Source organism: Eulemur rufifrons, chromosome 15, assembly GCF_041146395.1.
Source record: "Eulemur rufifrons isolate Redbay chromosome 15, OSU_ERuf_1, whole genome shotgun sequence".
In the NCBI taxonomy this organism is placed as follows: domain Eukaryota; kingdom Metazoa; phylum Chordata; class Mammalia; order Primates; family Lemuridae; genus Eulemur; species Eulemur rufifrons.
This window is the reverse complement of record NC_090997.1, coordinates 98014853-98040941: the sequence shown is the minus strand read 5'-3', so window position 1 is coordinate 98040941 and position 26089 is coordinate 98014853. Positions and strand designations below refer to the sequence as shown.

Here is a 26089-nt window from a genome sequence, read left to right as displayed (position 1 = left end):
CTTCTGTTTTTTACTCCCTCAAATTATCCTGGCGTGGATATGTCTGCTAGTTCCAAGTTTTGTTTAAGTAATGTATTTCCAACTTATGTAGTGAATCCCAAAGCATGGTTGTTTCTCGGTTACACCTTCTGATGTCTTCGGAGTGACCTAAGTCCAAGAGGACGTTGGTTATTAGCAGGAAAGTTGAGTTTGCTTTAGGAACAAGCAAGTGCTTTAGGACTGCCTGTCTTTCCACTCCCCCTGTTTTTGCCTTTTGTAAGAAATTTAAGCTGTGGATTTGTTGCTACATATTTGGTAGCTCTTCAGTGATGTGTAGACTAGCTTTTCCCAAATGGTTAAAAGTCCAAATTTCTATTTTGTCTTTAGCGTTACAGGTTTTTTCAGCTGGGTGCCCTAAAAAGAGGTCAGTGGTGTGTTCTTCATCCTGAAAATCAGCTGCCCGTTCCATCAACAAGGTGAATGGAGCTTTGTTTGCTCTTAATTGGGCTTCCCAGGGTTCTCCTGGGCTGGATCTTCGTTATGTGTTTGGGTTTCACGCGGCCTCTGTTTCCAAGGGCGCAGCAGTCTCAGCAGTGGGTTTCGTGTGCTCACGGCTGTGATCGGGGTCGAAAACCTGCCTTATAGGTAGGGGTTTTATATGTTTTTTTCCTCAAGACCAAGTTCATTTGTTTGCTGATTTATTTATTTATTTATTTTTTAGCTCTGAGGATATATGGGATTTAAGTTTCTGGGCAGTTTATTTTCTTTTTCATACTCTGCTCTTGTAAGTAAAGGTGAGGTGTGCAGCTCAGACGTCTGTGGAAGCATAAGAAACCCTAGAGGCTTCCTAATCCAGCTTTCAGACATTGTGTTTAGTTGTGGTACCTTTTCTTCAAATTAAATTTAACCACAAGCCTGAAGGATGACTGATAAAATCAGAGCTGCAATTAGTAGAGTGTGTGGGTGTCAGTTCTGATCGAAGCCAGCTAATGCGCAGATGAGGGGCCTAAGAAGCAGAACTAAGTGGTTTAGCCGGTGTTGCCCAGGTAGTACAAGGAGTACAGCCAGGAGGAGACGTCGGGTTCATTTAGACAGAAAGCAGATTAGTGGCTGCCGGGGCCGGGGGCTGTGGGGAGGGAGTGGACAGCAGCGGGGCACAAGGGAACCTTTTTGGGGTGATAGAAATGTTTCCTTCATGATCGTGGTGTGGTTACGTGACTGTATATATCTGCCAAAACTCATTGAATTACACACTGGAAATTGGTGAATTTTATTGTGTATAAATTATACCTCAAAAAACTGACCAAAAGAAAATAATAAAGTGGATGAAAAGTTGTAAGAGGTCTCTCCAAACATGTTTAGGTCTTTTATTGGTCTGCAAACCTTTTCTATAAAGGGTTGGATGGTAAATATTTTAGGATTCGTGGGCCATACGGTCTGTGTCAACTATTTGATTCGGCCATTGTAGCACAAAAGCAGCCAGAAACAATAGTAAACCAAGCAGTTGTGGCCATGTGCCAATAAAACTTTACTTACAGACACAGGCAGCTGGCTGGATTTGGTTTGTGAGCTGTATTTGCCAACACGTGAGTGACACTTTTTGTTACTTTTGGAGAAACTCAGCAAAGCAAGCATTGCCTGCAGCCTCACCGATAGGATGAGTGTTATAGGACGGAGGGACTACAGGGGAGTTTGGAAGGGGACAGCCCCTGAAAGGTTTGGGATGCCGTGCTGAGCTGATGAACTGGGATCTGTAAAGGCCAGGATGGTTTTGCTTAGATGGAGTGATAGAGGATGAACTAAGAGGAGGAGGGGACTCAGTGTGGCAGCCTGCTTCAGATTATTGTACACACCTGGTCGGGAGATAAGTTCAGCTGAGACAGTGAACATGGGCTGGAGGGCACATAGTGAAAGGATACTCAGCAGGGACAGGTGACAGATCTTGATGACTGGTCTTTGGGGATGAAGAATGTGGAGGAGAGGAAGATTCCAAGTTTGAGGGTTAGGCAACTCGGTAAACCCCAGGGTCATTGACCAGAATAAGGTAAACAGGAGAGGGGCAGGCTTGATGGGAGTTCAGGTTTGGATGTGCTAAGTTTTAGATTAGAGAGCACAATTGGGCCTCCATCATCGCATAGATCTGCAGTCTCCAGACTTTGGATTGTGCTTTTCTGTAGTGTAATTTGTGGACACACACCCACAATAAGTAGACACGTTTATCTATAAGTACTATACATATTCTACTGTACTAGCGTGCGTATTATATAACTAAACAAAGAGAAAAAAGAAAACCAAAAAATATAATATGTAGCATAAGAAACAGACATTTTTAAACGATAGGATAAAGATTTAAAAATATTTTAAAAATCACAAGGCAGCTTATATATTAATACTTAGGGTGTGATTCTTCATTAACATTAGGGGATGTGACACCATATTTCAAGTAATTCATGATGTGATCATCATTGATTAGAAATATCAATCACGCCATTTTTGTTTCTTGAGACAGTCTCGCTCCATGGTCCTGGACTATAATGTAGTGGCATCATCATATCTCACTGTAACCTCAGACTCGTTGGCTTAAGTGATCCTCCTGCCTCAGCTTCCTAAGTAGCTGGGACAACAGGTGGGGGCCACCACGCCCAGCTAATTTTTTTATATTTTTGGTAGAGATGGGGTCTCATTCTTGCTGAGGCTGGTCTTACTCTTTTTTTTTTTTTTTTTTTTTTTTTGAGACAGAGTCTCACTCTGTTGCCCGGGCTAGAGTGAGTGCCGTGGCATCAGCCTAGCTCACAGTAACATCAAACTCCTGGGCTCAAGCGATCCTACTGCCTCAGTCTCCCGAGTAGCTGGGACTACAGGCATGCGCCACCATGCCTGGCTAATTTTTTCTATATATATATTTTAGTTGGCCAGATAATTTCTTTCTATTTTTAGTAGAGATGGGGTCTCACTCTTGCTCAGGCTGGTCTTGAACTCCTGACCTCAAGCAATCCACCGGCCTCGGCCTCCCAGAGTGCTGGGATTATAGGCATGAGCCACCGAGCTCTGCCTCAGTTGTGCCATTTTTGATAGCTTAGGCTTACTTATTGTCTTCAATGTGTTGTTCATATTGCAAGAATTTCTTTAGAACTTTGTTTATGTTATGAGAACTAAATGAGTTAGAGGTAGGTAGTAAGCTGCATTAACAGTATAATAGGCTGAAAGTGAGTTCTTTTGGGTTTTAGCCCCCTTCCCTTTCTTGGTATAGGAAGAGTCTTTGGGTACCCTATAATACTGTGGTTCCTAATCCCTTGGCTGTGAACTGGTACTGGTCCATGGCCTGTTAGGAATCGGGCCACACACCAGGAGGTGAGCTGCGGGCAAGCCAACAAAGCATCATCTGTATCTACAGCCTCTCCCCATCTCTGGCATCACTGCATAAGCTCCTCCTCCTGTCAGATCAGCTGGGACATTAGATTCTCATAGGAGCACAAACCTTACCGTAAACTGCACATGTGAGGGATCTAGGTTGCGTGCTCCTTATGAGAATCTAATGCCTGATGATCCAAGGTGGAGCTGAGGTGGTGATGCTAGTGCTGGGGAGCAGCTGCAAATACAGATTATCACTAGCAGAGAGGTTTGACTGCACAATAAATGTAATGCTCTTGAATCTCCCCAGAACCATCCTCCTGCCCCAGTCCATGGAAAAATTGTCTTCCATGAAACCGGTCCCTGGTGCCAAAAAGATTGCGGACCGCTGGTATAATGCATAGTACACAGGATGTCTGACTTAGTGAGAGCACTAGGGCCAGTTGTATATTAAGTATTAGTAACAGTGAGGTTCTTTTTTTACAGTTTTCAATAAAGTAATAGAAGCAAAGTGCTTGTATTTTTTTCCCATGTCCAGTAGAAAACCCTGTCCTTGTCAGGCAAATTAGAAACTCTAGTTTGATCTATCTATGTGATTTTATGTTAACAATTGATCTGTAAGTTTCTGTTTTCTTATCTTTAAAATGGGGATTACAATACTGAGCTCATAATATCGATGGGCAGACTAACTGCAACAACATATATTGAAATAATGTTTAAACTTTGATAAAATTATTATTTCTCTCTCTTCTTTGTATGTGCATGTGTGAATGTGAATGTGTAAACATTTTTCACATATATATTGCTTCCAATAAAATATCACGCCTGGAGCTCTGACTTGGGGGGATAGGCGGTACATGGGCAACGTATGTAACCTGAACTTTTGTACCCGCCATAATAAGCTGAAATAAAAAAATAATAAAATAAAATAAAAAAAATAAAAAGAAAAAAGAAAACCCTGTCCTTACTCCCGTATAGGCCACTGGTGTAGACTTGGGTTAAGTCCTTGCTAGTTGATAATATTTTTTTTTTTCCGAGAAGAAAATAGATGATCCAAGGATAAAACTAGCTATTTCAATATTTAAGAGACAGTTGAAGGGGGACGAGTCAATGAAGGACCAGAGGAGAAACTGTCACAGACGTGGTGAGAAGGCCTGGAGAGAGGTGTGGGGCAGGCAAGGGAGGAAGGGGTTTCTAGAAGAGCATCCAGACATGGTTAAGGGCAGCAGAGAGAAGGACAGCAAAGTATCCATCAGATTCGGCATTAGTGGGTCTTTGACAACCAGCACGTACAGAGCAGTCTGCGTGGAATAGTGAGGGCAGGAGCCGGAATGTGGTGACTTTAGCCAGTGGAAGGCCAGGAATGGAGCTGAGATATTAGGTGCTGACTAATTCCTCTCCGGAAGTCTAGTGACCAAGAGTTGATGTGATAGTGGGAGGAGAATTCTTTCTGATGTTTTCTTTTCTTTTTTTCTTCTTAGATGGGAGGTTGAGGAAGCGACTAAAGAGATGGAAGGTTTGAAACACAAGAATCAGTGAGGATACATTTAAGTCCTAGAGAAAGTTGAGGGAATGGGTTTGAAAACGTAAAATGAGGGATTTGGAATGAGAAGAGAAAACCGTCTTAATTTGCCACTGGAGTATGTAGAAGAGTTCACATTTTGTACAGGAAGAATCCCAGGGTCTGAAAGTCTTGGGCTGGCTGGGGTAGGCAAGTATAGAGGACTCAAAGCAAGTGAGCAATGACTACAGACTCCAAACATAGAGAAAATAATAATGAAAAAGTGAGCTTTGCATGCTGCTCCTCGTCCTCCCGAGATCTGTGAGTGAAAGTGGATTCTGAGCCAGAGAAAGGTGGTCATGACTGCAGCTTCAGCCCTCGGAGCAGATATAGAATATTCTGATGGAGCCAGGATGGGGTCGTTCCAACAACCTGCAGGCTTCTGAGGAAACTGGGTCCTTCCATGTCCAGAGGGAGGAACTGTGCCTCCATTGGAGGCCTGGGCAGGTGCAAAGGCAGAGTGTGTGTCCTTTTGTCAGAGGCTGCCTCTGAGAGGTGGCCCTTGGGCCTCCCCTGTGCCCTTTCTTAGAAATTCTGCTGCTTGGAGTTCTTTTTTTATTTTTTCAGACAATCTGACTCTGTCACCCAGTCTAGAGTGCAATGGTGCTATCATAGTTCACTGCAGCCTTGAACTCTTGGGCTCAAGCAATCCTCCTACCTGAGCCTCCTGAGTAGCTGGGACTACAGGTGTGTGCTGCCATGGCCCAATTTTTTTTTTTTTTTTTTTTTTAGAGACAAGGTCTTTCCCAGGCTGGTCTTGAACTCCTGGGCTCAAGCAGTGCTCCCTCAGCCTCCCAAAGTGCTGGGATTACAGGTGTGAGCCACTGTGCCTGGTCTGCTTGGAGTTTTGACTCATTGGGAAAGGTCAGTCGGTCAGGAGCCTCTCTGTCCAGGCAAAAAGAATTCATCAGTCCTAAACGTCAGTACGTTCTTATGCTTCAAACATGGTATTATTGCCTAAACTCAAATTGCTGTGTTTAAATCAGCTTTATCAGCCAGTTTTAAAATTAAGGGCTACAGACATCAACAAAATAAGAGTGACAAAAGAAATGCATTTGAAAGTGATATGATTGAGTGGCCCATCTCATGAAAGGGCACTTTGGAGGTCCTACCCATACACCACCTTTCTGAATTTTGCATGCTCTGAAATCAGCTTTGCTCCTGATCCTGTTATGCTCGCATAGAAACCAAATATATCGAGCTTCAGTTTGAAAACTGACTTTTTATTCTTAGCAAGGTTTCATGTTTGGGGGACATTATAATGTACCGGATGAGGTGTCAGCACGTTGGGAAGGCTGAAGAGCTTTGATGTCAGGTCTTTACCATTTGATGTTTTCCAAAGTGTTGGGAATTCTGAGAATATTGTGAGGTGTAAATGTCTCACCCAGGCCTTGCTTCCTTTCTTCTGGTTGTGATAATAGAAAACTGACCTGCTCCTCAGCCCTCATCTCCTTTGTGTAGCAGGCCTGTCCCCAGTGGAGTGCCTTGCCTGTGGTAGCTGCCCCATAAAGTGTGGGAATTAAGTTGAATTTGTGTGAGTCTGTGTTCATTGTCCTCAGCAAAGAACACAGTCTTCTCAAATCCTGGTGGGGCAAATCTTTTGCATCATCTGTCACTTGTGACTCTTAAAAGTCCTGAGTGAGATGGGCATGTATAAGCTTTAGCTAAACTGATTTCTGAATCAAAACATTTCTTTTAAAAAAAGCCCCCCAAACAGAAAACCGAACTCTGGTTAAAACATGTTTTAGTGGCCAAAGTAGTGGATGTGACACGTGCTGGAAGAAGCACTTGGACCTGCTGCGTCACAGCTTCTGCTGACTGGAGCCTGGCAGGCTGGGACCGCAGCCATGGGGCATGGTCTGCGTGACACTTTCCACCCAAGTCATGACGACTGCCTGCTTCCTGGGGCCTCGTTAATGATCTGATTTTAGTCTTACACAGAAAATAAGAGGAGAATAGCCCTAGATTTTTTGCATTGGGGCATTTACTCTCACTCCTTAATCATCAGGTATATAATCATTTTCATAATTAATCTTGGGGAGGATTAATTAATTATTAATAATAAAAAGAAATTCTTAGTACAAGGCAAATATCTTGTCAAAGACTGATGCTGAGAGGTTTGCAGTTTTATTTATACTTCTCTTTATGTAGAAATGACTTCATTTAATCTTGAAACTTTAAAACTTGCAGCAAATACATGTAACTGATACCACCGTCAATAGTTTCTTTATCTTTAGTTATCTTTGCCTGGGAATGTAAAAGTGGACGACTTTTGTGCATTGGTGTGACATTAATATTTATGTGGAGCCCTTTCGTTCTTCATGCATCCATTTGTTTATTTCACAAATATTTATTGAGCACCAGCAGTGTTCTACATGCTGGTAGAGTAAGCAGTGAACAAAATGAAGTCACTGCTTTCATGGTGCTTATATTCTGATATAAATCATAAAATATTTTTATATTTTTAGGCTCCCAAATTTGGGAACACTTTCTGAGGAAGGTAATAACATGGCCTGTTTGGATTTTATCTCTAATTAACTGTTCCAAAGGGGGCCACCTGAGCATTTGGCACTTTCTGTGCCTCTTTAGCAACTTTTATTCTGAACACTCGGAAGATCGAGGACCTAAAGTGGCACTTCCTCGGGAAGCTGAGTCGGGAGGGTTGCTTGAGCCCAAGAGTTTGAGTCCAGCCTGGGCCACATAGGGAGACTCTGTGTCAAAAAGGAAAAAGAAATTTGAGGACCCAAATAAATCACATCTTTTTTTTTTTTTTTTTTAGACAGAGTCTCACTTTGTTGCCCAGGCTAGAGTGAGTGCCGTGGTGTCAGCCTAGCTCACAGCAACCTCAAACTCCTGGGCTCAAGCGATCCTCCTGCCTCAGCCTCCCGAGTAGCTGGGACTACAGGCATGCGCCACTATGCCCGGCTAATTTTTCTATATATATATATTTTAGTTGTCCATATAATTTCTTTCTATTTTTAGTAGAGACGGGGTCTCGCTCTTGCTCAGGCTGGTCTCGAACTCCTGACCTTGAGCGATCCACCCGCCTCGGCCTCCCAGAGTGCTAGGATTACAGGCGTGAGCCACCGCGCCCGGCCTACATCTTTTTTAATTTCACAAAATTCATAGAGTATTTCCTATGTCCTCCATAGTATTTTAAGCTCTTCATAAATGTTAACATTTAATTTTCACGACAGTTCTTTGCCCCAAGCTGTCCAGTCAGTAAGAACTCGGGCTCTCAGCCACTGCCCAGTCGCTTTCTAAATTGAGGTGAGGGATTTGGTTTTTCCTTCTAGCATCTGGCATTTCTTTGGACGTGCAGGATCATCAACAGCCAGGTTTAGTGCCTGTGGAGGAAGTCTGGGCCTCTCGTGTGGTGGCGCCTGCTCTGTGCCATCTCCCTCCCCTTTTCCTTCACGATTCTTACACATTCCGTTATGTGTTTAATTTAACCTGTGTCAATGGAATGTGTTTAATTTTACTTAATTATGTGTTTCTCTTGGTCCTGCTAGACTTTCTGTAAATTCCTTGAAGCAAGAAACTGGAAAATAGATACATCTGACAAAAACGTAGAAGAATAGGTTTTATTGCAAATTCTAAAGCTACTAGATCAGTTTACTTGAAACTGAGGAGTTCCCCCTCCTTGGTGGGGCTGCGTAATAGTTTAATTTAGCTGTGTATAAATGTTTAATTGTATTCTAAACAATAGAACGACGGAACAATAGGTCGTAATGCATTGGACTAATAAAGCTCTGGGGGCGATGCTATTTAAAACCTACAGACTCGATATATGTGTCCCTTGAGGGAAAGTCCCTCAGCCACAATAGATTCTGTTCTTATACAGGTCGCAACATGAGGTTTCCACTTGATAATTCTCCATCTCTGGGAACTTTCGATTATTTGGGGTTACAGTGCTTGTATTCCCTCGGAATCCTCAGGGAGATTCTGGGCTGTTTCTCAGGGAAGTGTTCCCTATCCCTCAGTTCTCCGTCTCCGAGCGTTTGCCGCCTGCACCCTGCCTGGAACGCTCACCGTGCCACCATCTCAGCCTTCTTTTCTGTGCTCCAAATATTTCCTTAGTGCTCTAATGCTACTTCTGAAATCCTATTTCTTTAGCAAATTTTTTAGTTAATTAAAAGAGAAATACTTTTGTCTCATCTTTATTTCTTCTTATCATTCAGCAGTGAAGTTTAATGAACATCCATTATGCATGTCGTCTTCACTTTGATTTTTTTTTAGCATTTAATTTTTTTTTATTTCTATAGATTTAAGGGGCACAAGTTGAGTTTTGTTACATGTATCTTATATGGTCAAGTCTGAGCTTTTAGTGTACCCGTCACTCGAGTAGTGTACATTATACCTCATGGGTAATTTTTCATTTCTCACACCCCACGCTGCCCCCTTTTGAGCCTCCAGTGTCCATTATACCACTCTGTGTGACTATGCGTGGCCATAGCTTAGCTCCCACTAATAAGTGAGGACATGCGGTATTTGATTTTCCATTCCTGAGTTACTTCGCTTAGGATAATGGCCTCCAGTTCCATCCAAGTTGTTGCAAAAGACATTATTTCATTGTCTTTTATGGCTGAGTAGTACTCCATAGTATATATGTATATACCACTTTTTTAAAATTTGAGAATGTTATGCAGGTACAGATGTTTTGGTTACATGGATTGCTGTTGTCCTGCTTGAGTCAAAGTTGTAATATAAGTGTGCCCATGACCTAGATAGTGTATATTGTACCCGTTAAGTCTGATTTCACCCATCCCCTCCTCCCCCCTCCCTCTTGCTTAATTTCTGCTGAGTTTTACTTCCATCTGTGTACGAGTGCTGATTGGTTAGTTCTAATTTAATAGTGAGTACAAGTGGTGTTTGTTTTTCCATTCTTGCAATACTTCATTTAGGAGAATGGTTTCCAGTTCCATTCAGATTGTTACAAAAGGTATTAATTCATCATTTTTAATGGCTCAGTAGTACTCCATGGTATACTTATACTGCATTTTATTAATCCACTCATGAATTGATGGGCACTTTGGTTGATTCCACATCTTTGTGATTTGAATTGTGCTGCAATAAACATTCTAGTGCAAATGTCTTTTTGATAAAATGACCTTTTTTCCTTTGGGTATATACTCAGTAGTGGGATTGCTGTATCAAATAGTAGGTCTACTTTTAGTTTTTTGAGGAATCTCTATACTATTGATTTTAATTTATTCTGCACATGAAAACTAACATGAGTCTCTCAGTTTTATGCTTGCATTTTGAGCAATGAGCTTTCTTAGCACAGTAAACATCAATTTCAATTCTGTTGGTCATTGGCCTTGTTTATTGTTTTAAGAAAGAGTTTGTCATATGTGGATGAATAAGAAAGAAAATATTATTATGTTTGCATTGGTTTGCTAGGGCTGCCATAAAAAAGTACCACAGACTGGGTGGCTGAAACAACAGAAATTTATTTTATCACAATTTTGGAGCCTGGAAGTCTGAGATTAAGGTGTCAGCAGGGTTGGTTTCTTCTGAACCCTCTGTGCTTGGCTTGCAGATGGCTGTCTTTTCCCTTTGTCTTTGCCTGGTGGTTCCTATGTGTGTATCTGTGTCTTAATCTCCTCTCTGAGAAGGACACCAGTCATGGATTGAGCCTACCCAAATAATGTCATTATAACTTAATTACCTCTTTAAAAATTCTCTCTCAAAATGCATTCTGAGGTGCTGGGGGTTAGAACTTCGACATATGAATTTTGGAAGGACACAATTAAGCCATAACTTTTTTTACTTTTTAATGTTTTTTTTTTTAGAGGGGGTATTGCTCTGTTGCCCGGGCTAGAGTGTAGTGGTTTGATTATAGCTCACTACAACCTCAAACTCCTGGGCTCAAGTGACTCTTCTGCCTCAGCCTCCCTGAGCAGCTGGGACCACAGGCATGTACCATCAAGCCTGGCTAATTTTTAAATTTTTCATAGACATGGGGTCTCACCTCTCTTAAATTTTTTGTAGAGATGTTGCCTAGGCCTGAAGCAATCCTCCTGCCTCAGCCTCCCAAAGTGCTGGGATTACAGACATGAGCCATTGTGCCTGGCCTGTAATGGGGTTTAAATGTATAACATAATTGTCTTAAACTTTTATGAAAAATTGAAAACAAAAATTCTTTTTAAAGCTTAAAATAGACTCGGGAAGACAACATCCTGAAAAAGAGGAGAATATAGGGTCTAGTGGTGATCTGGCTTAGAACTGGCGAAGTGATTTAGGGTGAATTTCACAGTCATTCGTCTTTTTTCTGTACTTTGCCAATTTTTGTGCTTATTGAGATCTCAAGTACCTTTTAAGTGCCTCTAAGAATCTGTGATTCTATTTTAATAACTGTTTTATAATTTGACCTTACTGCTGATTTAGGAAGAAGCCTGGAGAGGAATTTTTATAATCCTGTGTTATAATCCTGTATTTATCAGGTGGAACTCAAAAGAGCAAAGCTTGTGTCCAACAGACCTTGATTTGAATTATAAGCTGTTTTCTTCTGTATCAAGCTGAAGAAAATGACTGTAAACCTCTTTCTCTTGACATCTTACCAGCTGTGTGATTGTGGACAGTTACATATCTTCCATGTGACCAGCTATATGACTATGTATGCTCCCAGAGCCTTAATTCCTTCGCCTATAAAATGGGAGCAGAATAGTTCGGAGGCTCTCCTCCAGTCTTCTCCCTTGTCTCTGTTGCTTGTTGCGGATAGTCTCAACACCTGCTGACTTGCTTGGCCTCCACCGCCTGCCGGACTCACATGCCGCTGAGGTCACTTGTGGCTCAAGGCTGTCAGAGTGGAGCTGGGTTTATATCAATGTCCCCAGCCTCGCTTGCTGTGTGACAGCCCCTCTGCTAGACAGATGTCACTTCAGGGAGGATGGGTTGGTTCCAAATGGTTACCATAAATTTTTTTCTTACGTCTTCTTCCTATATTTGATGACCTCAAATGGTTATCAGAAAACTGCTCCTCCTCATTTATCAGGAGGCAAATGGTGAAAGTTTGTGGGGCAGAGATGTAGTTTAGCCTCACACATCAGTTTTTAAGATTCATGGACTTTAGCATTGCCAAAAGTAAGTGGTGGACCTCGTGTCTACTCTTTCTAGCCCAGCGAAATACTGCTTTTGTGAGGGTTAAATGAAATAAACACATGTGTATGTGCATGCATGTGTGTGTGTGTGTGTGTGTGTGTGTTGCGGGGGTGGACAGTAGCGTGCATTCCACATACTTTTCTAGTTAAATTAAGTGTTCATCCTTTGTGTTGGGATCAAATTTTTATAGATCTAGTCTTTTAAAATATTAAGGTGACTTTTATAATTAGCCTTGAATAGATCAATTGATTCAGGGCAAAATTTTATATAAGTAAAACCATTAAAACAAGTTGACCAGAGAGTTTTCTGTGCACGAATAAAGATTCTTAAGTTCTGTTTGGCTTAGCCATTTTCATCGTCATATACGAGTATTAAAATACAACATTTTTGGCTGTAGTATTTCATCTGGAAAAATTTCCGTAAGCTAACCCATTTAACATTGCCTTTCTCTGGTACCACTGCTGATATTTTCTCCTTTGGATTTTGTATTCATCAGGACATTTTCAGTTGCAAAGGACAAAAACTCAACACAAACAAGCTTAAGCTAAAAAAGAGAATTTATTTCAATTTAAGTGTAAAATTCTAGGGCTAGAAGTATCTTTATTAAGCAGGGTTAGATTCAGGGGCATATAGGATACTATTGGGTCATTTTCTCTTTTTCTCTAAAATGGATTTATTCTCAGGAAACTGGTGAGAAAAATGATTGCCAGGATTGCCAAGGAACATGGTATCCTATGACTTCCAACTGGAAAGGAAGAAAGAGCTTTCTATTCTTGTGGCCATGTATCAAGGAAGGTTTTGATTGGTTCTGCTTGAGTCACATGGCCGTAGCTGAACCCATGACTGGCTGGTGTATAGAGCATTGTGGGCAGCCTGGCCATGTGCCAATCACTGTGGCAAAGCAGCTTGATTGGCAAGGCCCCCTGGGATTCCGTGGGATGGGAGGGGTGATGTCCCAAAGGGAGAGTTGCTCAGCAGACAGACAACACGTGTAGCATAGATAACTAGCATTTTCGATTAGTAGGGGCTTAGGGTTTATTGATTCCTTTAGTTTACAGGGAATGAGAGATAACTATCATTAAATTGTGCTGGATCCATTTGCAAGTTTTAAGCCATTTAAACATTTAAAACCTGTTTGAGATAAGATGTCATGCAAAAGGTGTCCATCAGATGGAATATACATTTTATAGATAATCAAATAATGGCAGCATGATTGGTGGTTGCTGAGATTGATTACAGTGTGAGCGATTTTTTGGATGAAGGAACAAAATGACAATAATGGACTTTCTGGTTGTTTTTGGTAGGGTTAGATGACTGCCTGCAGCAGTATGTCCCCAAGTTTGAACGGGAGAAGATCAATGGCGAGCAGCTGCTGCAGATTTCCCATCAGGATCTGGAGGAGCTGGGGGTCACCCGGATCGGACACCAGGAGCTTGTGTTGGAGGCTGTTGACCTTCTCTGTGCACTGGTTAGTTCAGGAAAACGTGACCTGTACCGTGAGGACGGTCTTCAGAACCTAACTCTCTTAAACCCTCATTGTTTTGTGTATGTTTTAGCATATCATCATTTTCTTAATGAACTGTTGATGTAAAGCATGAGTTGAAAATAATATAAGACGGGAAAAATGTAACTTACTTTCTAGATTAAGGACTGGCAAACTATGGCCTGCAAGTTAAATCTGGCCCACTGTCTATTTTTGTAAATAAAAGTGCTATTGGAACACAGCCAGGTCCGTTCATTTATGTGCCGTTTGTGGCTGCTTTCATGCTACAGTGACAGAGTTGAGTAGTTGTAACAGAGACCATGTGGTCCCCCAAAGCCTGAAATAGTTATTATCTTGCCCTTTGCAGAAAAAGTCTATCTTTTACAGAAAATTGGCTGTTCTAGTCTTATTTTCTTATCTATTATAAAGAAAAAAAGATGGAAATAGTCCTGAATGAAAATGTCATCTTCTAAACTGAATTGAGAAATGGATGCTGATTTTCATATCTGTTTTTGTTTCTATAAAAAGCATTTGAATTTCACAGATATTTGTGACATTTCAGTAACTGATGTTTGTGTCTGACATAATTGACCTAAAAAATGGGGGAAAAATGTGAACTTCATTACATTTTGTGGATGATCGAGCTTTGGCTGTGATGTGAGTTCAGTCCTGCCGGGTCCTAACACACATATTGAACCTGTGGTTGCGTGGGTAGCTTCCGTTAAGTGTGAGCTAGAAACACCTGTAAGGGCATTTTGTTTATAAACTGGTCGGCATGGGTGGCATTCAAAGCTGCCTGTCATGGTGCCATGCTAAAGATGAAGTTTACTGAACTGTCAGGGTTTGGACAAACGCAACAGCATTCAAGCCGGGTTAGTAATGCTCTGAATCGGAGCCAGGGCTATATACAATTACATCACTGAGAATGGTGGGAAAGAATGTGCTCCCGATTATTTTGCCATGGCTGGTCTGCGTTCTGTTGATTATATAACACTTGCCGCATTATGCATATTCTTCTTCTTAAAATGGACAGGGCCTTGTCTTCTGCGCTGAGATGCACTGCTCTTGTTTAGGAAAGTAATGGGGAAATTATTTGTGGTTGATAAATGAGCTGCCGCAAGGGAGACACTCTGGCCAAGTGCTCTGAGCACTGGTCTGGGAAGCAGGAATTTGCATTCTAATCCTGGCTCTGCCACATGCTACTCCCTCTGTGACCTCTGGGGAAACGCTGGTGTCTGTTTTTCCCATCTGCACAGTAACACTCACCTTAGATGTGGCCATGTACTATTGTGTGTTTTGCGCTGCTGAGATGTCTAAGTGTCCTGTTTGTTATTAACACTGTGTGTTTTTTATACAGTTAAACATATTTGAGTTTACTTTTATTATACTTTCCGGGAATGTGGCTTTCTGGTCTTTTCTGCTAGATGGTTTGCAAATTTGCATTGTCTCTTTCACTTTGCAGTGATACTTTCAGGACAGGTAAATCCACAGTATGAGAGGTGAGGAGGAGGGTGGGTTAGAGGCACATTGTGTAGGTGAGTGGGGTGATAAACATAAAGGCTGCCTCTGGGCATTCTCTTGGTTTTTTCCTCTTTCCTACCTCTTAAACATTAGACTAAACTGAACAAAGCTGGACAAATGCCAGAACCTAAGGCTGTGTTTTATCTCCTACAATTTCCTCCTAATTTCCTCTGCAGACCCAGCTTTGACCTCAGACTCATTCTGGACCTGCTTTGTGCCAGTGACTCCATTGGGCAGGTCACTAGGGGGCTTGCAAATGCATGTGGATTTTCTGGGCTGGGGAGGGTCTTAGTGGAGTTTTAGTAAAATATGTTTAGTCTTGACACAATCTCCTTTTTAAATATTCTTATGGTAATTCATGTACTAATTACACTATCTATTTAATCTATTTATACCCTATAGATCTTTGGATATGTAAGGTGGTGATAACTTTTTGCTTTGAATGGGCCATCTCCTGGGCAGTTCATGTGTAATTGCAGTTGGCCCTGGTGTTGTAAAAGAGGTTTTTATGTAAACTTAGTTTAGTCGATGTTGATTTTGTGATAGACAGGAAATGAATAGAATTAGAAGTAAGGAAGGGGGAGGGAAAAAACAAAACTGCTGGGAAGTTTCGGAGCAAAAAGAAGGGTAGATAGAATGGGTAGGGACCTATTGATTAAGATTCACCAACTGGTGAGCAATGGCTCACAAATGGCTGGTCATGGTTGGAGAGCAAGGAGAGAAGGCCGCCTCTTGCGAACATAGACCTTGGCTGGCAGCAGTGGCTTAGGAGAGTGACTTATATTATGAGGCAGGACCAGGACCATTTCCCAGGATTGAATTAGAATCTGCACCCAATTTTTTGTCCTCTGTCTGGAGCAGAGGGTGCTTGAGACAGACGTGAGAGCTGCTCTTTCCAGTAGGATAGCTGTTAGCCAATGTGACTATTTAAATGAAGATTAATTAAAGTGAAATACAATTCAGTTCTTCAGTTGCATTAGCTACATTTCAAGGGCTCAGTAGTTGCATGTGGCTAGTGGCTACCATGTTGGACAGCACAAAGAACATTTTCATGCTTGCAGAAAGTTCTGTTGGACAGCACTGGTTGAGAGTAACCAAGTATGATTGTAACCTGTGTTCTTTGCCAAATCAATGAGGCCGTCGTTTACTGAAGACCAAGACAGGGACAGCTGTGTTTTTGAGGCTGAAGAAGGCTGAGACGTGAACACAGGTGGAACTGATACATGTGTTAAGTGATGCTACTTAAATTTGTGGTTTAACGAAACACCTGTAACGAACCTACCTGGCCAGAGTGCTTATGCACACTTGTGTACCCCTGAGATTACTAGTTGTTCATCATTTACCCATGGTATATAATTTAAAAATGTTACTTTTTTATGAAAAGAAATGAAGGAAGAGGAGTCTTTGCTAGCAATTTGTATTTAATTTGATTTTGCTTATGAACTTATTAAATGTGTTTAGGAAAACTGTGCAGTATGTTTCTCAGCTTTTCACTTAATGGACCCAAGTTAGTAAGATGCTTTGACTGTGTGTCTCTGGTGCCCCTTAATCATGCATGTGAGACCATGAACAGAGCTTATAGGAATGGAAAAGGTAGAGGGTTTTGTGTAAGGTTTGTCCTTAGTAAAAATGTGTATAATTTTAAGGTACCAGATGAATGAGAATCTGGTCTCTCTGCTTTTCTCCTGTCGGGGGATGGTTTCTCCAGCCAGGTCAGGGAGGGATCCCTGGTGGCTAACCCTTGGGGAAGTGAGATCTCAGCGAAGGGTTTTAATATGTGAATAGATTTTCAGAGACTCACTTTGATACTTAATTTACATATTTTTCATGACTTATCTTAAAGCAATTTCTGAAGGAGACAGATTTTAGGGAAAAGACTGGTGAAAATAATCAATCTGGCCTGAGAAATTATCCATTTTTTTTCATCGTGGGGCACTTAAGGCAATAATCCTTTCCTGATTATGTTACTACAGTAGAGGCTCTTTTGAGCTAATATAATCAGTTTCTTGTTCTCTCCTTATTGTGGAATAGGGTGGAAGGGGAAGGAACTTTCCTTCCTAACTTTCCTCCTTACTTCTTTTAAAAATTATATTCTATTTTAGCTATGTCTATCCATCTTTCTAGTTCCCATTATTTGTTTTTTTGGGGGAAAAAAAGAATCAGAGCAAGCTGAGTGGGAAATGAAGAGAACCAGTTATAGGAAGCTACCTTTCCTCTTTTACTTTAATATTAAAAGTGGTAGGTTTGTAGGAAGATTGAGGTTTAAAGTTTCTTGCAATAATAAAATGCATTTAATCCGCTTTGAGTTCAAGAAGGAAATGTTGTGTATAGTAATAAAAGTTTCATGTAATCTATGGTGACATTGGTTATTGAAAGCTGATTTCCCTGCTTTTAGTTCCAAACTGTTGATGTAAGTTGGCGGCTCATTGACCCAGGGGAGGGGACATTTCCCATTAATAACAGTCACAAGTCCTTCAAGACAAGCTATCACGTGGGCTCTTTATCCATTCAATTGTAAGCCTTTGATTCTTTGAAATTGAAAAAGCCATGATGAAAATCCATCTTTTTATTTTTGTCTTTCCTATTGAAGGCCAATATCATATTTTAGTCTCTAGAAAATAACATAAAAAAAGAATGAATATGAGATTTAGATATACTGCTACTGTTAATACAGAACACTCATATTTTGAAATTTACAGTTTTTTCAGAGCTTATAGAATACAGCTTTCAATTCATTTCAGTTACCCTAACTCGTTTCAGAATTTCTACCTAATTTTTTTAAAATTATTTTTTCCTAGAAAACAACATAAATTTAAACTTCAAATAAAATCTACTTAAAGTTAGGATTGTTTTCATGAAAGTCAAAGCCTTTTGTCATTGTTATTAACTTACCATTGTTCGTCTTGCAGAAAGAAATTGTCACAAACTTCTGAGTACTTTTATAATTTATGTATCTTGATTTTGAAACATGGCTTGCCCCTTTCTGGCCCAGATGGCCGGGATGGCTGAGATCAGCTCAAAGAAGCACCTGACACTTCAGAGGGGATTGAGTAGGTCAGGAAGCATTTGGGGGAGTTAAGCAGCTTGTTGGTTTGCGCTAGATCCAGGACCACTGGCCAGTTTTCTTTATTCTTATCAACTGTCCGTCTTGTTTTCTGTCTTCTCACTTGGCCCTTTCCTGAGCAGGTGTGTGGAAGGGGGACACACAGCGTAGGGATAAAAGCTCGTGCCCTAGATGGTGATTGTTTTGATTAGAGTCCCAACACCACCACTGATTAGCTGTGTGACTTTGGAGAATTTATTTACTATTTTTGTGCCTCAGTTTCCTCACCTGTAAATTAGAGATAATAACATTTCCACCTTCATGGGCTGTTTCCCTGAGATAATGCCCATTAAATACTTAGCCCTGTTCCTGGCATAAAGTATTGAAAAATGTTAGTCGTTATATTAGGCCCAGTTTTTAAGTGGGATTCTTGCTTTGGGATGCTATTGAGACAGTATAATGTACCTCCAGAAATACCTTCACTTTTTGTTAAAATGATAAAACAATTGAGGATATGTACATGTAGTTGAATACAGAAATTCATATCCCCACCTCCAAAGTCGCCTCAGATTTATGTATTGCTTCCTGAGATTCGTTCTGTCTCTGAAAGGGAGTCTAAAACAATATCGTCCCGTGAAATTGCACCCAAGTAAGTTGAACATTGTTCAGAAAGAACACAGGTTAGAAGCTCTAGAGAGGGAAATTATATTTTAGTGAGTTGGTATTCAGTTAGTGCTGCTCTGTTTCTGTGTGCGTCTCATCTGATGGACATTCATCCATTCAATGACCATGTTGTAACCTGCTGTGCTAGAAACACAACAGTGAGCAATACGCACAGAGCCCTGCTTCGCCTCACCTTGCGTCCCATGGAGGAAAACAGCAGCGAACACGGTGATTCAGGTGAAGCAGAAGAGAGTGCAGTGCTAGAGAGTGATTGAGGGGGCGATTCTGCCCATTGGGGACACATGGCAATGCCGGAGATGCTTTTGGTTGTCACAACTGGGGAGGGGGCACTACTGACATCAGGTGGGGTAGAGGCCAGAGGTGCTGCTGGACCTCCTGCAATGCACAGGACCCCCATCCCCACAACAGAGATTGTCTGGCCCTGAATGTCAGTAGGACTGAGGTTGAGAAACCCTGGTCGGGGCAGCCTTGCAGAGGAGAGGCATTTGGATCAGGACTTGAGTGATAAGCATGAGCTATCCATGCCAAGACTTGTGGGAAGCACATTTCGGAAAGAGGAACTAGCAAGGCGGCCAGGAGCTGGCTGGGAGAGGAGCAGAGAGAAGGCCAGTGTGGCCAGAGTGGGCAGCGTGCGCTGTGGGTAGATCAGGCAAGACGTTGTGGTGGTTGTAGGAGTTACTCAGGTTACTCAGGGAGCTTCTGAGTTATTATGAGACTTTGACATTGTTGATTGTTTTGAATTTTTCCCTTTGATTTTATTTTGCATAGAATTATGGCCTTGAAACTGATAACATGAAGAACTTGGTTCTGAAACTGCGAGCTTCTTCCCACAATTTACAGAATTATATAAGTAGCCGGCGGAAAAATCCAGCTTATGATGGGAACACCTCCCACAAGCCCCCCAATGAGTTCCTGACTTCCGTGGTGGAGCTCATTGGCGCTGCTAAGGCCCTGCTCGCGTGGCTGGACCGGTGAGTTGCGGACGCGTCTCTTTCACTGTTATAAGAGTAGGGTTCGAGATGCATGGAAGCCTGTACTTAAGAAAATGAGCCACTGTCCCTTTCCTGTCATTTTCACCGGAACCCAAGGAGTCTTGGATCAGTGGTAGATTTTAGGATTCCTTTGCAAGTTACTTAAAAGGTTAATGGCAGGAACAAGTTAACCTCAGCTTGGAGAAGAGTGAAACTGTGCTAAAGGTTGTGTTTTATTGAGATTAAACATTAATAGTTGAGTATTTGGTTGGCGTGAAGGCTGTTAGTTGACTTCTGAAGGGATTGCCCTCTCTCTTGGCTCATTTTCAATGTGTTTTTATCTAGTACTTCTCTCTTTTCTATTCAGATTCCTGTTTTATGTGTTACTTGAGAGGAAACAGATAATTTAAACTAGCCCATGGGGTAGCTCCGCTTGTCAACATACAGTGTGGGATCCCAGCGGGTTCCCCCTACCTTTTTTTTAAAGAGGATTTTTGTTACCTTCTAGGGCTCCATTTACAGGGATCACTGATTTCTCCGTAACGAAGAACAAAATCATTCAGCTTTGCTTGGACCTGACCACGACAGTCCAGAAGGTCAGTAGCACATCACTATCACTTTCTGAAATTCTTCCCCCCTTTGCTGCTTCTTCAAAGGATTTCCATGCAAGTATGAAGTGCCATTCTCCCTGTCCCCCTTTTATTCCCATCAGAATTGGGGAGAGATGAAAGGCTTTAAATCAGATTCATCGTACAGATGGTTTCTGTGAAAAATGACCAGTGGCCTTTGAATCAAAGATTGCTTTTTTTGTTGTTTTAATATAATTGAGCTAATAGTCCTGTACTTCCTCTAAAATGTTAGAGCACTTAATTTTTTTTTAATGGAAATTTTGGCTGGGTGTGCTGGTGGCTCACACTTGTAATCCCAGCACTCTGGGAGGCCGAGGTGGGAAGATTGCTTGAGGCCAGGAGTTCAAGACCAGCCTGGGCAACACAGTGAGACCCCATCTCTACAAAAATTTTTAAAAATTAGCTGAGCATGGTGGCACATGCCTATATAGTCTTAGTTATTGAGGAGGCTGAGGCAGGAGGATTGCTTGAGCCCTAGAGTTCAAGGTTGCAGTGAGTATGATTATACCACTGCATTCCAGCTTGGGTCACAGAGTAAGACCCTGTCTCAAAAGAAAAAAAAAAAAAAAGAAATTCTGGAATAACTAAATTGCACTATAGTCTTTGTGCTGAGGACTTTACTGTATCTTCTTCCTAATTTTCTTCTCATTTTGACCTTTGGTTGTTGGCTTTACCAGTCAGGATGGGCTAGATTATGAGGCAATAGCAAACAATCCCCAAACTTCAGCAGTTTATTCCTTTATATTATTCAATTATTTACATGTAAATGGGTCAGTGGGGGTGGGGCAGTCTGCTTGGATTCTCCTCTCTTCAGGACATAGGCTGGGCAGAGCCACTAGTGTCTCATGTTGCTTGTCCCCAGGGCAGAGAGACAAAGAACCTTGAAGGTTCCCACACTGACAGATGTTCTGGTTTGGAAGTGACACATGTCATTTTCACTCATGGCTCATTGGCCAGACCTGGGTATCTTAGGGCCCAGAAAATTTTATATCAGTCAATCTGTAACTTATCTGGCTTGTGTGATCTTAATTTTTAAATTTCTTATTAAAGAAATTGTACCATCAGCTCTTAGGACCATCTCCTGTCCTATTACTCAGTATGTAGCAGACACTTGTAAAATATTTTTGAATTGAATTGAGGCTACAAAATGTAAGGAAGGGCTTGTTTTTTCATGTTCCACTTGGTCCTGAAATTCTGTGATTCCGAGTTTGTTTCCACTGCTGATTGGGCAAAAAATGTAGAACATCCTTCCCTCAATCCTGCCCATGCCTGACAGAGGTACAATTCTGAAAAGCCATGTGTTTTCTGTTTGTTTCTGGACCATGAATTGTGAACTTTAGCTTTGCACATGACAGTTGTTTGAGATCTAGTCCTGAGCCACCACTGGACTTAATAGAGCCCATGATCTTAGAAAGGTGCTCAGAGCACCTCAGGTGGCTCTGTGGTTTAGCTCTGTGCTGATGCATAAAGTAGTTGTGTCAAAAAGAGCCTGATACCAATTTGCTGCATTAGTCATATAGCCACGAAAGCCTGGCATTGGTGGTGGAAGGCATTTCCCCGACACATACCTTGGCCATTATTCTTCTTATTTACAAAAATCATATATATTGACCACATTTGTGCATTCATGTAAAATTAGACATAGGTAAATAATATGAAATATGTTTAAAATAATACCTACTTCAAAAAATTGTTATGAAAATTAAATGTGATATGAATTATTAAAAGCACATCACTTAAGTAATAGTGCACTATAGTAGATAATAGAAAAACCTTGCCTTGTACTGGTTTTCTGGAATCAAATTTGATAGTTTAAGGAGGGCAACAAAACAAATATGTTGCTTTTGTTTGCTGATTTTTTTTATTGTAAATTTGAACAGTTTTTAAGGATTAAGACTGTTACGTAAATATACATGGGGCTATCATTTTCTGAACTTAGATTGAAAAAGACTTTTTTGTATTAACAGTAATTGAAGAGCATAGGTGCTTTGACAGATGTGATGTTTGTGTACAGGTGCACACATATACATGCAAATGAGAATTAACAAACCTGATGAATGAGTTGAACATTGCTTTCGATGTGCATTGTAACAGTGGCAACAAGACTGAGTGTGCCAGGGACTTCACACCCTCTGTCACAATTCTTGACAGAAGATCTGCTGACTCTTTGGGAAGAAACTCGTTTTTGCCGATTGCTCCTTTTAACCTGGGAATCAAAGGAATAAAAGTTGGATCTCTTTTTTTCCAGCAACAACATATTCTTCTTGAGCCTTTGTTCTTCATGTCCATGTCTGTGAAGAGAGACATTTGCTTGTCTCTTTTTCTCTTTTCTTGTACATATTGCTATGTTCCCCTTATTTCTCTTGTCACTTTCTCCACATCCTTCTTTCCAATAATAATTTATAAGTCTTCTTATTTGAAGGATAAATATTGCTGCTTTATTTTTCCCCTGTGAGGAAATTGCACATTTTTTTTTAAAGTTCTTCCCATCCAGTGTTGAGGCTACAAATTGAGATGAAGGAACCAAAGTGGGAAGAGATTGTGATCTATATTTCTAGTCTAGTCTCCTCATGTTGTGACGCCATGAGAACTGAAATAGTGATGGTGACAGAAAGGAAAATGGCAGTGGCAGGCGCTGAATTCCGGTCGGGAAAGAAGTAGGGGAGTGAGCAATATTTGGGCCCAAGAAAACTGAATGGAAAGCAAGCGAGCCATGGAAGCAGAAGAGGAAAAAGGCTATAATTGAGTGCTAATTTTGTCTCAGGTGTGCGCTTCATGCTTGACATGTGTTCTTACCTTGAATTCTCCACAGTTCCCTGAGGGAGGTGGGTTTTGTCATCATCCTGTTTTACAGAGAAGGGCACAAAGGCACGGAGAGGTTAAGCACCTTGCCCAAGGCTGCTCCAGTCCTCAGAAGCAGAGTGAGGACAGGCAGGGGGCAGAGCGGAGGGCTGCCCGGGCTGGGTCTCTGCTGGTCAGGTGCCCGAGGGCTGTGGCGAAGCTCGGCTCACTGTCTGACTCGTGAGGGAGGGACTTGGTTTCAGCGCTAATTTTTCCATCCCGTGGCCTTCATGCCAAACAGTGTGAAGTCATGCCTGCAGCTGCTTCCTCTCAGTAGGAATGGGTGTGGGAACCCACGTTTACCGTGGCGGAAGGCAAAACGTGAGCCCTTTCACACGCTGACTGGAACAATTTGGGAGGCAGGAGGGCTCCTCATGTCTGTTGGCTCAGTCACCATGACAGGGAACCCAGTTCTTGGTGGCCTCTTGGATTCGCTAAAGAACCAAGTGTTGGGAACCAGGAGGTCCCTTGACTCTCTGGCCCTGGTGTATTTGAGACGAGCTTACTGCCTCTGGGCAATGGTTTCCCAAGGGTGACAGTGCTTACGTCATTTTGAGATTTGTAATGAAAGATTATAGACACAAATTATTAGTTTTATGTCTAGCATAAGACCACCTAAATACACTGTTTTTCTAAAGTCAATATTTATCAAACAATTCTGTCAGATCGTGTTAATAGAGAATCAGCCATCATGGTAGTTGAGGGTTTAGTTCTGTGCACAAGATATAGGTGAAAGAGCACATTTTTGAATGGTAATTATTCATATTTACAGAATTTGCTCCTGTAGTTTGAATTTATATCAGATTCACACATGTAAAAATACATTTCTAAATTTATTTTTAAAGTGTTTTCTGGCCGGGCGCGGTGGCTCACGCCTGTAATCCTAGCACTCTGGGAGGCCGAGGTGGGCGGATCGTTTGAGCTCAGGAGTTCGAGACCAGCCTGAGCAAGAGCGAGACCCCATCTCTACTAAAAATAGAAAGAAATTATATGGACAGCTAAAAATATATATAGAAAAAATTAGCCGGGCATGGTGGCGCATGCCTGTAGTCCCAGCTACTCGGGAGGCTGAGACAGGAGGATCGCTTGAGCTCAGGAGTTTGAGGTTGCTGTGAGCTAGGCTGATGCCACGGCACTCACTCTAGCCTGGGCAACAGAGTGAGACTCTGTCTCAAAAAAAAAAAAAAAAAAAAAAAAAAGTGTTTTCTTCCTAGGCTGCTCTTTTCCTGAGAGTCAGTATAAATTTGGGGAGCAGTAAAGTAACTATTATTGTTTCCTATGTTTTTCTCAGGTAGAGAAAATTTTAAAAATTGAAGATGACAATGAGAGTCAGATGATTAAATCACATAGAGTGGAAGTTGGTGGCCATCTCCCTCCCCCAGTAACAGTAAAAAGTGACCTAAAAATGACTTTTCTATTTAATTGAAAATCTTTGCCCAATAATTTCTACAGAATTAATTAATATTCTTCATGTACATAAATTAATTAACATTATCTTTACGATTATCCCAGTTTGGGATTATATAGTTAATGGTGCTGAATAAACTCTACAAAATCTAGTTGTTTTGATTTTTTTCTGCACGCACTCTGGGATAGCTTGAAATTGTTTGCTGTCGATGAGTTCTGGAAGGTTGACTGAGAAAGTTTCACACTGGCAGTTTCACTTTGGCAGCTTTTAGGCAGGGCAGTGGTGATTCCTATCATCAGCTAACCTGGTGCATACAGTGTTCCGAGGCTTTTGTTCTTGAGCTGAGTAAATAATGCTTTGCATTCCAGCTCTTTATTTAATGTCATCAATAGCATACCTCAAGACCACTTTTTTGGCAGTGTGTTAATGAATGTTTTGTTGAACCCTTTTCATCTATCAAGGACTGAAATATCTGATTTAATCTCAGTGGTGCTTAAAATAAACTTTTGTGGCTGAGTTTACTCAAGCTCTTATTTGAAAGATATTCTTATAGGCAGGCCCAGAGCTAAGGACTGCTGACTTGTTGGCCCACAGCTAGCTGAGCCTGGGGTCACAGTGGAGCCGTGGTTCGTTTTCTTGACTTGAACCTCCAGCTCACAACTTTCTGGACACTCTGGATAGGAGATGGATTTCAGTTCAGTGATTTTTGTAGGCTTTCAAATTAAATAATTGGTGAAGTGGGTTGCTCTGATGAGACATTCTTTGGGTGAGAGGAGAGCAGGGTCTTAGGAAGAGGCGAATGTCAGCCCCATCCCACTCTGCCCTCTCTCTCTCCCATCCAGGTCTCTCGGGGCTGCAAGGGCTGAGGAAGGAGGGGCATGTCAGGGATTGTCTTGGGCTCCAGGAACTATCTAGAAACTGAAGCCAACGGTTTTGGAAAGTTTTTTAACTCTTAAACTAAATTTTCATTTTCTTCACTCCCTTCTTTAGGATTGTCTTATAGCAGAAATGGAGGATAAAGTTTTAACCGTGGTAAGTATAAGTTCTAAAAGTTATTGTAAATTTCCTTCTCTGAAGGCAGTGGGAATCACATTAATTAAAGTAAATGGACTGTGGCTGATGACTTCAGGAGATGCTTTGAAATATTGGCTTTTGGTATATGGGTCTGTTAATTTAGGTGGAAGCGAAAGCACAAAAGTTGTTTTACAAGACTAACTACTGTGAAAATTCCTGAGTTTAGATGACCTATATTGAGCTCTCTGTTTTGTTTTGTTTTTTCCTTCTGAACATTTTATTGGGGTACAATTATACATAAATTGCTAGCTAACCTGTTAATTGGGGTTAAACTGATGTATAAATTTCACTTTAAGACCATGTTGCTTAAAAAAAATTTTTGGCCATAACCTTATGATGGAGGGGGAGTGTGCTGTGACTGTTTAAAGAGCATTTTGTAACCATTCATCATCACTTCCTCCTTTTGACATAAGCCAGCCTGTGCTCTTTTGATAAGGCCT

The 26089-nt window shown here is 41.3% G+C and overlaps 1 protein-coding gene across 3 annotated transcripts in view; it reads left to right on the top strand.

The window, feature by feature from the left end:
* Nucleotides 1-26089, top strand: part of CNKSR3 (CNKSR family member 3) — a 91215-nt gene that overhangs the window by 44214 nt on the left and 20912 nt on the right. For 2 of the 3 annotated variants that reach the window (XM_069487634.1, XM_069487632.1), the window contains exons 2-5: nucleotides 13300-13463; nucleotides 19495-19697; nucleotides 20206-20293; nucleotides 25566-25607. In XM_069487634.1, the coding sequence (XP_069343735.1) occupies nucleotides 13300-13463; nucleotides 19495-19697; nucleotides 20206-20293; nucleotides 25566-25607 (497 nt within the window). Of the gene's footprint in view, nucleotides 1-13299; nucleotides 13464-19494; nucleotides 19698-20205; nucleotides 20294-24991; nucleotides 25284-25565; nucleotides 25608-26089 lie in introns of those variants that run through there. The other variant, XM_069487635.1, reaches the window with a different exon arrangement.